The following is a 13371-nucleotide window of genomic DNA, read 5'->3' as shown; positions in this document are numbered from 1 at the left end:
TGTCAGCTGGGGGCAGCAAACCGAGCAGGTAGACTCTGAAGGGTGTAGGGTTTGGGGTTTAGGGTTTAGGGTTTAGGGTTTAGGGTGTAGGGCTTACGCTTGTAGCGCACTGAAGCAGGACGACCCAGGTAGGGTTCGCCCGCGGGGGCCCCGAGCCGTAAACCCTAAACCCTAAACCCTAGACCCGAAAACCTATACAGCAGACTATAAACCCCAAACATAATCTTTTTTTCAGTTTGTTTCTACTAGGTAGCATTCAAGCGAAAGAGTGTCTTTAGTGGTTTCTGCCTGTTAATTCCTTAAACCCTAAACCCTAAACCCTCGCCACAAGGAAGGCCCAGGGGCCCCCTGCCCACAAGTGTGTAGAGTTTACTGTCTAGGGCTTAGGGTATCGGGTTCAGTGTTTAGGGCTTAATGACTCGGCTTTAGGGTTTAATGTCCAGGGTCTAGGGTTTAGGGTTTGGGGTTTAGGGTAGAAGGAGGGAATGCTGCAAAGGGGACAGCAGCAGCGGAGTGCCCCGTATGGCAGCCCACATCTACAGCAGCAGCAGCAGCAATGTATGCAGCAGCAGCAACAACAGAGGCTGCAACAGCAGCAGCACGTGTGGGAGCAGCAACAGCTACAGGGTAGGCGACTGCAACAACAGCAGCAGCAACGGTGGCATGCGCAGCAGCAGCAGCAGCAACGGTGGCAAGCGCAGCAGCAGCAGCAGCAACAGTGGCAAGTGCAGCAGCAGCAGCAGCGGTGGCAGGTGCAGCAGCAGGATCACCACCAACAGAGAAAGACAGAAGCTCTCTGTCTCTCTCCTCGCAAGGCCATCCCTCCCAGCAGCATCAACCACAGCAGCAGCAGCAACAACAGCAGCAGCAACCACAACAACAGCAGCAACAGCGGTAGCAGCTGCAGGAAACACCATTTCCAGCGGCATCCAGGTCGCCAGCTGACGGAGCAGCAGCAGCAGCAGCGTCAGCAGCAGCTGTTGCTCACAAAGGGAGGAGAAGGCTACGCGCGATTTGCTGCTGCTGTGCCGCCGCTGCAGCGCAGCCGGGCCCTTGAAGAGTCTTGGCATCCCCAAACCCCCGATTCTGCGCAGGTAAGAACCTGGGGTTTAGGGTCTAGGGTTTAGGGTTTAGGGTTTAGGGTTTTGGGCTGAGGGGAAGGGGACTAGGGTCTAGGCTTTCGGCCTTCGCGTTTACGGCTAATGGTTTAGGGTATACTGTTAAGGGTTTTGCACCTAGGGTTTAGGGTTTAGGGTTTGGCTTGTGCGGTGCAGCCTCTCAGCGTGGCTCAGTGGCGGGAAGTGTTGGGCAAATGGCGCCGCCAGATCCACAAGTGGACCAACGTACACCCTAAACCCTAAACCCTAAACCCCAGACCCTAAACCCTAGACCCTCTTCTTCCCGTGTTGCAGCCATAGCTGGGCGTACAGACTATCTTAGATGGCGTTCAGCCTTCAACTTTCTGTCGCGGCCCAGGGTCAAGGGTTTAGGGTTTAGGGTTTATGGTTTGTGCAGCTGCCTGCTGAGGTGTACGCGGAGCTGTTGAATTTGTCCGTCGCCGAGCAGATTGACTTGCTGCAGTCTCTGCCCCCCAGCAAGCTCGACGTCCGTCAGCTGCCTACAGCAGCAGAAACAACAACAACAGGAGCAACAGCAGCAGCAGCAGCAGCTGGGGAAACTGCTGCAGCAACAGCACCAGCAGCTGCAACAGCTGTCGAAGACCCCCAACAGGTACCATAGGTGTGGGTTAAGGGTTTAGGGTTTAGGGTTTAGGGTTTATGGTGCATGGCTTAAGGGTGAGCGTTTACGGCTCAGTGTGCGGGAGGCGCTGTTACTAATGCTTCGCTGTGCGGGGTGTTGCGTGCGTGCAGCAGCAGCAAAAGAAGCAGCAGCAGCAGCAACAGCAGCAGCAGCAGCAGCAGCAGCAGGTTTTGTTAGCGGCGCTGCTTGGCGACAGTGGCTCGGGCTCTGCTGTCACTGGGCCTACAGCCTTCGTGCCCAAATGGTTCCGCACAACCCTACATGCACCCGGGTCTGCTGCTGCTGCTGCTGCTGTTGCTGCTGCTGTTGCTGCTGATGCTGGTGCTGTTGTTAATGATGATGCTGCTGCTGATGCTGGTGGCGTTGCTGCTGGTGATGCTGTTGCTCGTGGTGGTGTTGATGTTGGTTCTGCTGCTGCTGCAGTTGATGCTGCTGTTGCTGCTGCTGCTGCCAAATTAACTGCTGCAGTTGGCGTTGCCGCTGCAGCTGCCGCAGGTTACAGTTTGGTGCAATTGCTGTTGCTGCTGCTGCTGCTGCTGTTGCTGTTGTTGCTGCTGCAGTTTGCTTTCTCTGCAGGAAGAAAAATTCAGAGAGGCCGCCGAGAAGGCAGCGAAGAGAATGAAGGGGAACACAGCCGGTTTGTCTGCTTGTATTCTTGTCTTTCGTGTTGTATGGTGCTGTCTTGCTGTCTTCATTGCTGCCTCTGTGCTTATTTGTCGTTGTCTTTTTTTATCTTTATTGCTGTCTTTATTGTTTTTTATTGTTGTCTTTGTTTATCTTTGTTTTTGTCGTTGTTTGTCTTTATTTTTATTGTTTTTTCTTGTCCTCATTGCTGCCGCTAGTTGTCTCTATTTCTTGTCTTTTTGTGTATATTTGTTTTTTCCTTCTTTGTTCCTCTGGGGCTTTTGCTAGGGCTTAGGGTTTAGGGTTTAGGGTTTAGGGTTTAGGCTTTGTGTTGCAGAGGGGGTTGCAGCTCCATCGGCTGCGTTCGTTCGGGCACAGCGGCGACTTGCTGCGGTCTACGGGCCCGCTGCTGCTGCACTCTCCTGTCTCGAGCAGCAGCAGGAACAGCAGCAGCAGCAACAACTGCAACCGGAGAAGCAGCAGCAGCAGCTGCTGCAGCAGCAAGTACTTCAACGCATAGGCAAGCAGCGGCTGCAGCAACTGCCTCTGGACATGAAGTTCCGCGTAGAGAACTTGCAGCCCCCCCTTCGGGGTGTCATCCCCAGCAGCAGCAGCTGCTTCTGCAGCAGCAGCAACAGCAACAGCATCAGCAGCAGCAGCAGAGAGCGGCTACAGCTGCTGCAGCAAAATGCTGCATTACTAGTGGCGGCAGGAGGCATCCTGAGCAGCGACGAGCCACTGCCTGTTTGTTTCCCTCCTTCAGCAACGTCCAAAAAAAAACAAAAACGGTTTTAACCCTACTTCTTGCGCTCAAGAGTTTAGGGTTTAGGGTTTAGGGTTTTAGGGTTTAGGGTTTAGGTCCCTGTCAATCAAGGATTTGTAACAGGAGCAGTATTTCGGACTTTAGTGTTTTGGGTTAGGCTGGTGCTCATGGTGCTGCGCTGCACTTGCTGCAGTTGCTGTTGCTGCTAATAAGATATGCTGCTGCTGTTGCTGCTGCTGATAGGATTTGCTGCTGCTGCTGCTGCTGGTTCTCATGGCTGCACAACTTCTCCCGTGGAGGCGTCAACAGGGCCCCCAAAGGCAGGGACGGGTCGAGGACTGCTGGGCTGTCTTAGAGGCGATATCCAGCTGACCTGGGGGTTTAGGGTTTAGAGTTTAGGGTTTAGGGTTTAGGGTTTAGAGTGTAGTGTTTGGGGTTTACCATCTCTTCAGTGAGGGCTTCGCCGTTTGCACAAGGCCAGAAGACTAAAGAGAGAGGCGTAAGACGGGACATGAGACAGAGCAGCAGCAGCAGCAACAGCAGCAGCAACAGCAGCAGCAGTAGCAGCAGCAGTAGCAGCTGCAACCCCTCCAGCAACACTGCAGCACCCTGCAGCAACAGCAGCAGCAGCAGCAGAGCTAACCGTTGCACTTCTGGCTTGCTTGCTTTTTTCCCTCTTCGTTCAGCACCCCAAAGGTTTCCAGGTGACGGCAAGGCCCCGTGTATATTGGCTACAAAGTTTGTGTAAAGTCTAGGGTTTAGGGTTTAGGGTTTAGGGTTTGCTGCTTACGGGTGCGCTGCATGCACTGCCGTGCTGCTGCCAGCCCAGCGGACAATTTGGTGCGAAGTCGCGTTGACAGTTGGGGGGCGCACAAGCAAAAGAAACTCCACAGGCCACGGCGATCTCTTTCATTTTCTGCTGCTGTTGCTGCTGTTGTTGTTGCTGCTGCTGCTGCTGCTGCTGCTGCAAGTCGAGCGGTGGCAGACCTTTGTCGCATGGGCCTAAGTAGTTTGCCTGGAGAGAGGGAAACAGAAAAAATTAATGAGTTAACAAAAACAAAGAAAAGAAGGAAGGACAGTAAAACCGAGGCAAAGAAACAAGAGAGAAGGACCGGCAATAACTCTCCATAGTGTTTAGGGTTTAGGGTTTAGGGTTTAGGGTTTACTGGTGGGGTGCAGGATCCTTGGCTTAGCGTCCAGTTGAGAGGACAGGGCGAAGAGGGCCCATCAGGGCACAGAGTAAGACAGGGGAACAGCACCAAACATTTTTTTTCTAGCAGCATTTTTATCTCTGCGTTTGCTGCTGCTGGTTCATGTCTGCTGCAGGGCCCGCTGTACTCTTCCGGGGCCTCGCAGTCCTCTCCTGAGATTCCAACATTACAGTCTAGGGTTTAGGGTTTAGCGTTTAGGGTTTCGAAATACCAGCAAGGGTCCAGCCTTCAGGGCAAGAAGCCGAATAGTCTCGAGTGCAGGGCGCCTCGCAAGGCCCTTAAAACATAAATTCGGGTTTAGGGTTTAGGGTTTAGGGTTTAGGGTTTAGGGTTTGCGTTTCAGAAGAGGGGACGTACAAACCGCTGTGCAGGCGTTGGACCATCTCATCTTTTCGGAACTGCAATTCGAAGTTCAGAGTTTAGGGTTTAGGGTTTAGGGTTTAGGGTTTAGGGTTTGGAGACATACGACGACATAACCGAGAAGTTCGTCTTGCGCTCGCATTGGCCTGAGGGTTGACGAATTGAATGTTTAGGGTTTAGGGTTTAGGGTTTAGAGTTTAGGGATTAAACTGCTCAGGCTTGGCAAGTGAAGGGAAATGGAAGCGTTAACCCCAGCCCCAGCAACCCTATAGCCTAAACCCCAAAACAAAACCCTAAACCCCAAACCCCTAAACCCTAGATGCTCTGCTCACCGGAATAGGAGAAAGGTGCTTGGCAAATGCCGTCTTCTTCCCTGAAGGGAAAAGAGGTCAGCCAGTAAACCCTAAACCGTAAAGCCTAAACCCTTACTCTGTCCAGTTCTCAGGGCAAAGGACGTTGAAGTCCCTCTTGCACTTCTTCATGCTGCACAACGACGACATAGAAACGCATTCAGGGCCTAGGGTTTAGGGTTTAGGGTTTAGAGGTACCATGGCCAAGAAATGAGGCATTTATCTTCCAGCTCTTCCTTCTCTGACTGGCTGACGGCGAAGTTCATTCGCCTTTGACAACTCCCTGCGGTGTCCAAACGCAATAAACCCTAAACCCTAAACCCTAAACACTAAACACTAGCTTTCACCGATGTAAGCTTCGGGCGCTGCGCAGGAGGAACCGTCGCCGGTAGGGGTCCAGGCAAAGGGACACAACACAGAAAAGTCATGGGGACAGAACCGTTGCTCAACGAACATCTCAACGACTTGCTGTTGCTGCTGCTGCTGGTCTTGCGTTTGCATCTGTTCTTGGAGCTCTTGTTGCAGCACAGAGATGTCGTAGCCCCTTAAAGGCACTTCCTGCACCCTTTTCTTCTCCACCATAGCCTCGTCGGCTTCTCTCAAACTTTCCAACTGAAAGCAACACCCATTATTATTGAGGCGTGTGAGCAATGGGTTCGGGGGTTTAGGGTTTAGCGCTTAGGTTCAGAGGCACCTCGCCCTTGCATTCGGAAGTTAACTCGACAATGCGCTTCTCCTTCTCCGCCATCTCCTGCTCTTCTTCTGAAGAAGGGGTTTAGGGTTTGGAATTTACGGTTTAGAGGTACCAGCTGCGACAGTAAATGACCGTCTTTCATCTGCAGACACGCCTTCAACATGTTGGGCTTCATCAGAGGTCTTTGAATGAAGGGGATCTGAAAGATATAGGATTTATGGTGTAAAGGTGTGGGTTTAGTGCCCGAATTTTGTTCACCTTCTCCGCCTCTGGGTCGATTTCCCGCCGGCACTGCGACTCTTTCTCCTCCTTTGTGAGTTTTTTGATGCTCATTTGCTCGACCTGAAGCTTCCTTTTCAACTCATTGCAGTCCTTTTGCCTTTTTTCATCGAAATTCAAGAGTTCGTTTATGTTGGAGGCAGGAGGCGACGGGGGAGAGGTTGGGGTGAGGAGTGCTGCCGACTGGAACCGAAATGCGAAACACGAGCACGAAGAGCTCGAAAAAAAGACCAAGAGGGAAATTTTCATTGACTTCTTTCAAGGAAACAACTTATTATGAGGAGTTTCATGAACCAATCGTCATTAAAACGCCGGATTCCACTGCTTTCCCTTGTCGGGCTTTCCTCTGCCCAATGGTCGTGCCTAAACAGCACGAGGGTGTATCGAGGCCGCAAACGTGAGGAAACCGCTACCAAAAAAACAGAAACGGAAACAAACGATATTCAAATTCTCTTTTTAATATTTCTGATGTGAAAATATTCAAAAATAAATCTTCGCTTCCGGATGAGAAGCGGCAGAAATCCTGCTGTCCGCAGGCCGGGCCTGTTTGAACTGAAATGGCGGCAGCCCCGAACACCTTAACTACGAATCAGGGGGTTCTTGCATTTGTATTTCAATCTTTTGTTGACTGTATTAAATTAATCTGTATCTCTATTTGTCCTCTTCTCGTCGCCCTTTCGCATCAGACAGGTATCGACGCTAGCATCCTCGCATGTCAGTGAACTAGTTTGAAGGAAAGCAACCGAGCATCAATGACGCGGATTGACATTCGTTACTTTCTTCCCGTCTTCGGCAATTCTTTGTTGAACCGGAGAGACAAACGCAGAGAGCGCGAAAACAGAATCACTTGGTGCTACTACCATCAGCAGCAGCATCACCGCGTCTTCTTCACCGCCTCAGCGCCGCCCCCCGGTTCTTTGCTGCCCTTTGCAGCGTGCCCATCGACTACAAACCAAATCGGGGAATTGCTCAAACAAATGCAAAACAGGGATCTTCCACAGCAGCAGCAGTTGTACGACGTGTACGGCGTTCTCGCGAAGTATCATAAGAAATTCCAGCAGCCCACAGCAGCAGAAAAACTGCAACCGCCCGATCAATAGGGAAGCTGCAGCAACAGACGTACCCCTACAACAAGGACCTTCTCCATAACCCCTTGTCGGCTTTATTTTAGTCACAGAATGCACAACTTCTGTCGTTGCGGAGGAAGACTTTGCTGTGATGCAGTCGAGTTTGTCGCTCGGAAACTCTTTGCGCTTTAAGACTCTTCATTAGCTGGCTGACCCTTAAGTGGCAACAAGACGAAAGCAAGCAGCACTAGCAGCAGCAGGAACATCAGCAACAGCATCAGCAACAGCTGCAGCACCGATGGGCCCAGGTACCAGAAACGGTGACGGCCGCACCGGTGGAGTGGCATTCATAAACATCAACTATTGGCCTTGGTGAAGCTGCAGGTTGCCTGCTGCTGCAGGGAGCAGTCGATTGTCCTCTATTGGAGTAGTAATATACACTGCTATTGCAGCCCATATATATATATATATATATATATATATATATATATATATATATATATATATATATATATATATATGCGTGTGTGTGGTGTGGCTGTACGATAACAGTATCTTTATGAATGCAGATACGTAAATGTTCTTGCATTTCTATATGCGTATATACATAAAGCATATGTAACTGAGTGTTTACATTGAATATATTTAACTGGATGCATGGGTAGGACCTGCCCCTGGTGTCGTCCTGAGGGTTGACGGAATTGCAGGTGATAATATCGCAAGTGAAAAGAAGGAAGCGAGGAAAATGCAACTTGAACTTGTTTGGAGTGCATATGCACCACGCATTGGTCCACTGGTCCGCATACCTGCGGCGTTTTATTTCGCTTATCCTTCATTATTACATCGCATAACAGCATTTTATAATGGCAAATAAAGGAATATCATGAGGAAGTAAAAGTACTGATATTGTTCCTCACCATAGTGCAGCAAGTGGCACAGACGAACGCGTACGGTGTGCGTGAAACTTAGATGGGCCTGCTAGGGTTCCGAAATTTTCTTCGGGATGCCAATGTGTGCTGCATTGTGAAATTAATTAACTTTATACTTCCTCTTTTTCGCCATATTTTAATAAAAGGTCAACCGAAGGAAGCAGCGAACATACAAAACCCTAAACCCTAGACTCTGAACAACCAGTGCAAGGTGACAGCAGCAACACCCTGCACCTTAGCTCCAAATTATCGGGCACACCTTCGGGGTTTTCTCTTCAAAACACAATTTTAATTCATTTTAATTCAAGTAGTTAACATATAGAGAAAAAAGGAGGGGAGGAACACGAGAAGGTGACAGGCAGTCTGGGGGCCCCAGGAGCCCCTAGGCGACGCCGCCTCTTATCGCTGCTCCCTAGTCCTACCTGCCTGCTTCTTGCATTTGTTTGTTTAATTGTTGCATGCAATTAACATCATTAAATGGATCATTAAGGTAGAAAGAACGCAAAGAAGGTCATTTGTTCCCGTCTTCCCTCGCCTCCCCAGCCACGCGCCGCCGCTAGTTGTTCAATCGACATAGCAGCGGCGCGGTGAGGCTTATCATTACTTCCTCCTCCTTTTTACAGAGATACAGCAAATTTTAAAGGCATTTACGTTTCAACAAGGGGTGCACCCGTCGCAGGAATCAACTCGATACCTCACCACGCGGATTCGCCTCCCCTAGCTTATCAACAGACCAGTAGCTGCACATACACCCAAATCTCCCATCCTCTGTGCTTTCCTCTTTCTTTCTCTTTTCTGTCTGAGGATGAGCTGCTTTGGCTGGTTGAGGCGGGGGCGCCGGCAACCCGCAAGGAAGCGTCTCCCCCCAGCAGACTTGGAACAGCAGGAAGAAGAACCAAACGAAGATGTCGTGATGCTGTACCCCCTTTATGACCCCAGACGGGTCGAGCCGGATCGCGCTGAGCCCCCGCTGCTGGAGCAGCGGGAACGCCAGCAGGGAGCATCAGCATCAGGAGAAGCAGCATTTGCTTCAAGCTTCAGCAAGCAGCTCACCGATATTCCTATGGAACTCCGCAGCAGAGAAATACTGATGGTACCCCACAGCGAAGACGAAGACAGCTCGGCCATTGACGAGCAGGAAGAACGAGAAGCAGCAGCAGCAGAAGCAGCAGCAGCAGCCGCAGCAGGCCCCCTTCAACCTCTTGAGGGAGACAACAGCCCATTGTCACTGGACTCGCTTGATATGACACCCCAAACGCCAGCTACACCCCAAACACGGCTGCCTAGCAAGCAACAACAAGTGCAGCAGCAACCGAAGAGGCAGCAGGAGCAACTGCCGCCGCCGCCGTCGTCGCCGCCGCCGCCACAGCAGGAGCAGCAGCGGCAGGAAGGGTATAGACAGGCTCCTCCGAGTGCCGTGTCGCAGCCACCGCAGCCGCCTCCGAGTATGAAGCCAACTTCACCAAAGAGCGGCTCGGTGAGTGTCAGCAGCCGCAGCAGCAGCCGCAGCAGCCGCAGCAGCCCAAGTAGCCGCAGCAGCCGCAGCAGCCGCAGCAGCCGCAGTAGCAGCGGCAGCAGCAGAATGAGCAGCACGAGCAGGGAGGAGGAGGCTGTGGATATAATGAGTCTGCCTACAGCGCCTACGACCCCTCGGGGTGTCAAGACACTGCAGCGCAGCAAGCAGCCACGGCTGCTGCTGCTGCAGCCCCACATCAGTCCTCACCCTGCAACAACACGCATGCAGCGCGAGGCCCGCCGCTACGTGCTGCGGTGTCAGCAGCTGCAGCAAGCCATCGATTTATATGCAGCAAGCGGAGGTATCCGTGCATTCAAGGTGCCGCCTCATGACACAGAAGGCTGCAACAGCTGCAGATTCACAGACTTCACAGATGTACCACTCCTCTGGTAAGGATGCAGCTGCAACTGTTGCTGCTGCTGCTCCTGCTCCTGCTGCTCATGCTGAAGCCTATGCTGCTGCTGGTGCACCTGATGGGGCTGCTGAGGCGGCTGCTGCCGCCGTTGCAACTGCTTTTGCTGCAACAGCTGTTGATGCTGCAACAACAGCCGCATCAGGATGCAGTGAGAAAGGTAGATGTGGCTGCTGTTGCTGCTGCTGCTGTTGCCGCAGCAGCACCTGCGGCTGCTGCTGCTGCGGTGGCTGCTGCGGCTACTGCCGCTGCGGCGGTAACAGCAGCAGTGAGTGATGGCTGCAGCTGCAACGTGCACAGTAATGGCATTATCACCTGCAAAGCAGTTGCTGCTGTTGCAGTTGCTGCTGCGGCAGCAGCAGCAACAACAGGTGTAGCGCGTCCGCAAGTGCTGTGTGAAACTCTTGTCATTTAGGGTTTAGGGTTGTGTCAAACCCTAAACCCTAAACCCTAAACCCTAAACTCTGAATCCTAAATTTTCGGACGATGCCAGTAACAGAGCAAATACAAATGATAAGAAAGCAAAATCCTTTAGGAAATAGTGCAAGCTGCTGCTGCTTATGCAGCTGCTGCTGTTGCATCAGCAAGTGTTGCAGCAAGCGCTGCAGCAAGTGCTGCAGTGCTGGAGCATGTGCCGATGCTGTTGATGTCCCTGCTGCTGTCGGCAAAGACAGGCGGCGGATGTCATTGCTGCTCATGTTTGAACGCTATGTCGGCGGTGCAGCAATAGCACCAGCAGCAGCAGCGGCAGCAGCAGCGGCAGCAGCAGCAGAAACATGCACTGCTGATGCTGCCGGTGTCGCTGCAGCCCACAACACAGCTTAACACCGGGTCACTGCGGGTAGCACAGCCGCACTCATGACGGCAGCAGCAGCTGCTGCAGCTGCTGCAGCAGCTGCTCCTGCCTGTCCTGCAGCTGCTGCTTCTGGTAAGCATCCTGCGGACACTTCTTCGAGTACAGAGCCCCTCAGGGGATCGTCTCCGCAGCAGTTGCCGCTGCTGCTGCTGCTGCTGTTGCTGCTGCTGTTGCTGCTGCCGTTGCTGCTGCCGTTTCGTTGCGACTGTGACGAAGCCCCTCGAAGCTGTTGGTGCAGGCGATCTCATTGCTGCTGTTCCTGCTGCTCCTGTTGCTGCTGCTGTTGTGAAGTGCTGCTGCTGCATCCTCCAGCGAGTCCAGGTGTAGCTGAAAACAAACACCGCAAGAATGATAAGTATTGTGCAGTAGAAACAGCTACTGCTGCCGCTGCTGCAGCTGTTGCTGCAGCTGTTGCTGCAGTTGCTACTGCTTTTGCTGCTGCTGTCGCTGCTGCTGCTGCCCCTTACCTGTACATCCACTGGCTCTTCTGGAGCTGCAGACCACAGGGAATACAAATCTGCCTGCACAAGCTGCTGCCGCTGTTGCTGCTTTTGCTGCTGCTGCTGTTGCTGCAACAGCTGCTGCTGTTGCTGCAGCAGCGACGGCTGCTGCTGTTCCTGTTGGGGCTGCGGCTGGAGAGCTTCTGATGCATCGGCAACCGGTTGCCTGTCGTCCCCTGCTGTTGCTGTGTTTGCTGCTGCTGCTGCTGCGCTTGGGCCTGTTGTGTCTGCAGTTGCTGGTGCTGCTTCTGTGTCGCCTGCGGCCTCGGCAGTTGCTGCATTTGCTGCTGTTGCTGCTGCAGCAGTTTCAGTTGTCGTGGGTTGCTGCAGCAAGGTGTATCTGCAGTGTCCAGCCATTTGCTGCAGCAGTTGCCGCTGCTGCTCCTGCTGCTGCAGCAGCAGCAGCCGCTTTTGGGCTTCCGCTGCCTGCTGCTGCCTTGCAGTCTGCAGCAGCTCTTCGAGCTCTTTGCTCATNCTGCTGGCGCTGTTGCTGCTGCTGCTGCTGCTGCTAAGGCTCTGGCTGTGAGACAGACGCAAGGCCACAGGGACGCTGCTGCTGCTGAACTGCGATTTGTAGCGGCTCGATTTGTCAGTCATCTGCAGCAGAAACACCACACACAGAAGAATCACACCCATCCGTAGGCAGCAGCAGCAGCAGCAGCAGCAGCAGCAGAGCCTGCAGCAGCAGCAGGGAATCTAGAAGCAGGAGCAGCAGCGAATCCCGCAGAAACCGGAGCAGCAAATCCATAAGCAGCAGCAACAGGGCCTGCACGTGCAGCAACAGCAACAGTAACAGCAACAGCAGCAGCAGCAGCAGCAACAAATATGCAAATGACCTTGAGCTGTGTCTGTAGCTCCTCTCTCTTTTTCCTTTCTCTTTCTGCTGCTTTCTCGGCCTCCCGCCGCCGCCGCTGCTCGCACTCTGTCTCGCCCAGCAGTCGCTGGATCTCCTCTCCCTGCAAACAAACCCTAAACCCTAAACCCTAAACCCTAAACCCTAAGCTCTGCGCAACCTGGGCGATTCCCTACAAGTCCCCGATATGCACTTCGCCAGCCTGAGACCCTAAACCCTAGACCCTAAACCCTTTTTCATCTATGCTGAACCCCAAGTTCTCAAACCCTAAACCCTAAACCCTAAACCCTAAGCCCTAGAAGCCGTGCCTGTGCTATGCAGAGAAGGTGCTGCTGATCGAGTTCCTTCGCCAGTCTCTCGAGCTGTCGCTCACGGACTGCCAGCACCTCGTTCTCTTCCTCTGCTGCAGGAGTCGTTGCCGCTTCTGCTGCTGCTGCCGGCTGCTCGCTGCTGCTGCTGCTGCTGCTGCTGGTTTCGCCGTCTGAATGACCTTCTGTCACTTGCAGCTTCGCTGCTTCGGTCTGCAGCGTCGCTGCAGCCGCTGCTGCAGCAACTGCAGCAGCAGCTGCAGGCTTCGCCGACTCCTCTGCTCCTTCCTCCTCTGCTGCTGTTGAAGCAGAAGCAGCAGCCGCCGCTGCTGCTGCTGCATGTTCCTTTATAAGGGCCATTAGCTGCTGCAGCACATTTGACTGCTTGTGCAGCGCCATACGTAGGTTTCTTATTTCATCATCTTGCTGCTGTTTCTGTTGCATCAGCATCTGCAGGCTTTGCTGCTGCTGTTGTTGCTGCTGCTGCAGCTGCTTCTGCTTGTTGCTGAACTGCTGCAGCTGCTGCAGCAGAAAGAAGGAGCGATCAGCAGCAAATGCTGCAGTTCTCTCTGCCGATAACCGGGCCTCTGCTTCTGCTGTCGCCCGCAGCTCCAGCGAGGCCACGCGGGTCGTGTAATACTGCAGCACCAGCAGCAGCAACCGCAGCAGCAGCAGCAGTAGCAGCAGCAGCAGGGGCAAAGCACGCTTCAAGCGGGAACAGGAATGGCAGCAGCATGGAAACGGCGTCAGCAAACAGTAGCACCTCAGCAAGCGAAACCCTAAACCCTAAACCCTAAACCCTAGGTGTGGCTCACTTCTTTGAGGAGCAGTACTAGGTCCCGCAGCTGCTGCAGCTTCTGCTGCTTATGCTCGTGCTGCTCCTGCTGC

At 53.0% G+C, this 13371-nt stretch overlaps 5 protein-coding genes across 5 annotated transcripts in view; 3 read left to right on the top strand and 2 right to left on the bottom strand.

Annotated features, from left to right (window-relative positions):
- Positions 1–485: 485 nt before the first annotated feature.
- EMH_0051680 (uncharacterized protein) lies at positions 486–3180 on the top strand (the record flags this gene model as incomplete). The annotated part of the gene is made up of 5 exons (XM_013500261.1): positions 486–1094; positions 1275–1343; positions 1516–1731; positions 1872–2256; positions 2723–3180. 5 exons carry the CDS (start codon positions 486–488, stop codon positions 3178–3180), a joined length of 1737 nt encoding a protein of 578 aa, XP_013355715.1.
- A 133-nt stretch (positions 3181–3313) lies between these two features.
- Positions 3314–6096, bottom strand: EMH_0051570 (plasmodium falciparum CPW-WPC domain-containing protein, putative; the record flags this gene model as incomplete). Its single annotated transcript, XM_013500260.1, has 7 exons — positions 3314–3498; positions 4022–4163; positions 4315–4511; positions 5052–5092; positions 5149–5202; positions 5485–5681; positions 6022–6096. 7 exons carry the CDS (start codon positions 6094–6096, stop codon positions 3314–3316), a joined length of 891 nt encoding a protein of 296 aa, XP_013355714.1.
- Positions 6097–6794: 698 nt separating this feature from the next.
- Positions 6795–7142, top strand: EMH_0051460 (uncharacterized protein; the record flags this gene model as incomplete). Its single annotated transcript, XM_013500259.1, has 1 exon — positions 6795–7142. The coding sequence occupies one exon, from the start codon at positions 6795–6797 to the stop codon at positions 7140–7142; it is 348 nt and encodes a 115-aa protein (XP_013355713.1).
- Positions 7143–8843: 1701 nt separating this feature from the next.
- Positions 8844–9947, top strand: EMH_0051350 (uncharacterized protein; the record flags this gene model as incomplete). The annotated part of the gene is made up of 1 exon (XM_013500258.1): positions 8844–9947. The coding sequence occupies one exon, from the start codon at positions 8844–8846 to the stop codon at positions 9945–9947; it is 1104 nt and encodes a 367-aa protein (XP_013355712.1).
- A 986-nt stretch (positions 9948–10933) lies between these two features.
- Positions 10934–13371, bottom strand: part of EMH_0051240 (uncharacterized protein) — a gene marked incomplete at both ends in the record, with an annotated part of 3013 nt that continues 575 nt past the window's right edge. The window contains 6 exon segments of the mRNA XM_013500257.1: positions 10934–11149; positions 11290–11796; positions 11800–11919; positions 12159–12278; positions 12463–13122; positions 13247–13262. Coding sequence (XP_013355711.1) covers positions 10934–11149; positions 11290–11796; positions 11800–11919; positions 12159–12278; positions 12463–13122; positions 13247–13262 — 1639 coding nt within the window.

This window comes from Eimeria mitis, genomic scaffold (assembly GCF_000499745.2).
Source record: "Eimeria mitis Houghton genomic scaffold, Emh_scaff52, whole genome shotgun sequence".
NCBI lineage: Eukaryota > Apicomplexa > Conoidasida > Eucoccidiorida > Eimeriidae > Eimeria > Eimeria mitis.
The sequence above is the reverse complement of the archived record's forward strand: the minus strand, read 5'-3'. Positions and strand labels throughout refer to the sequence as shown.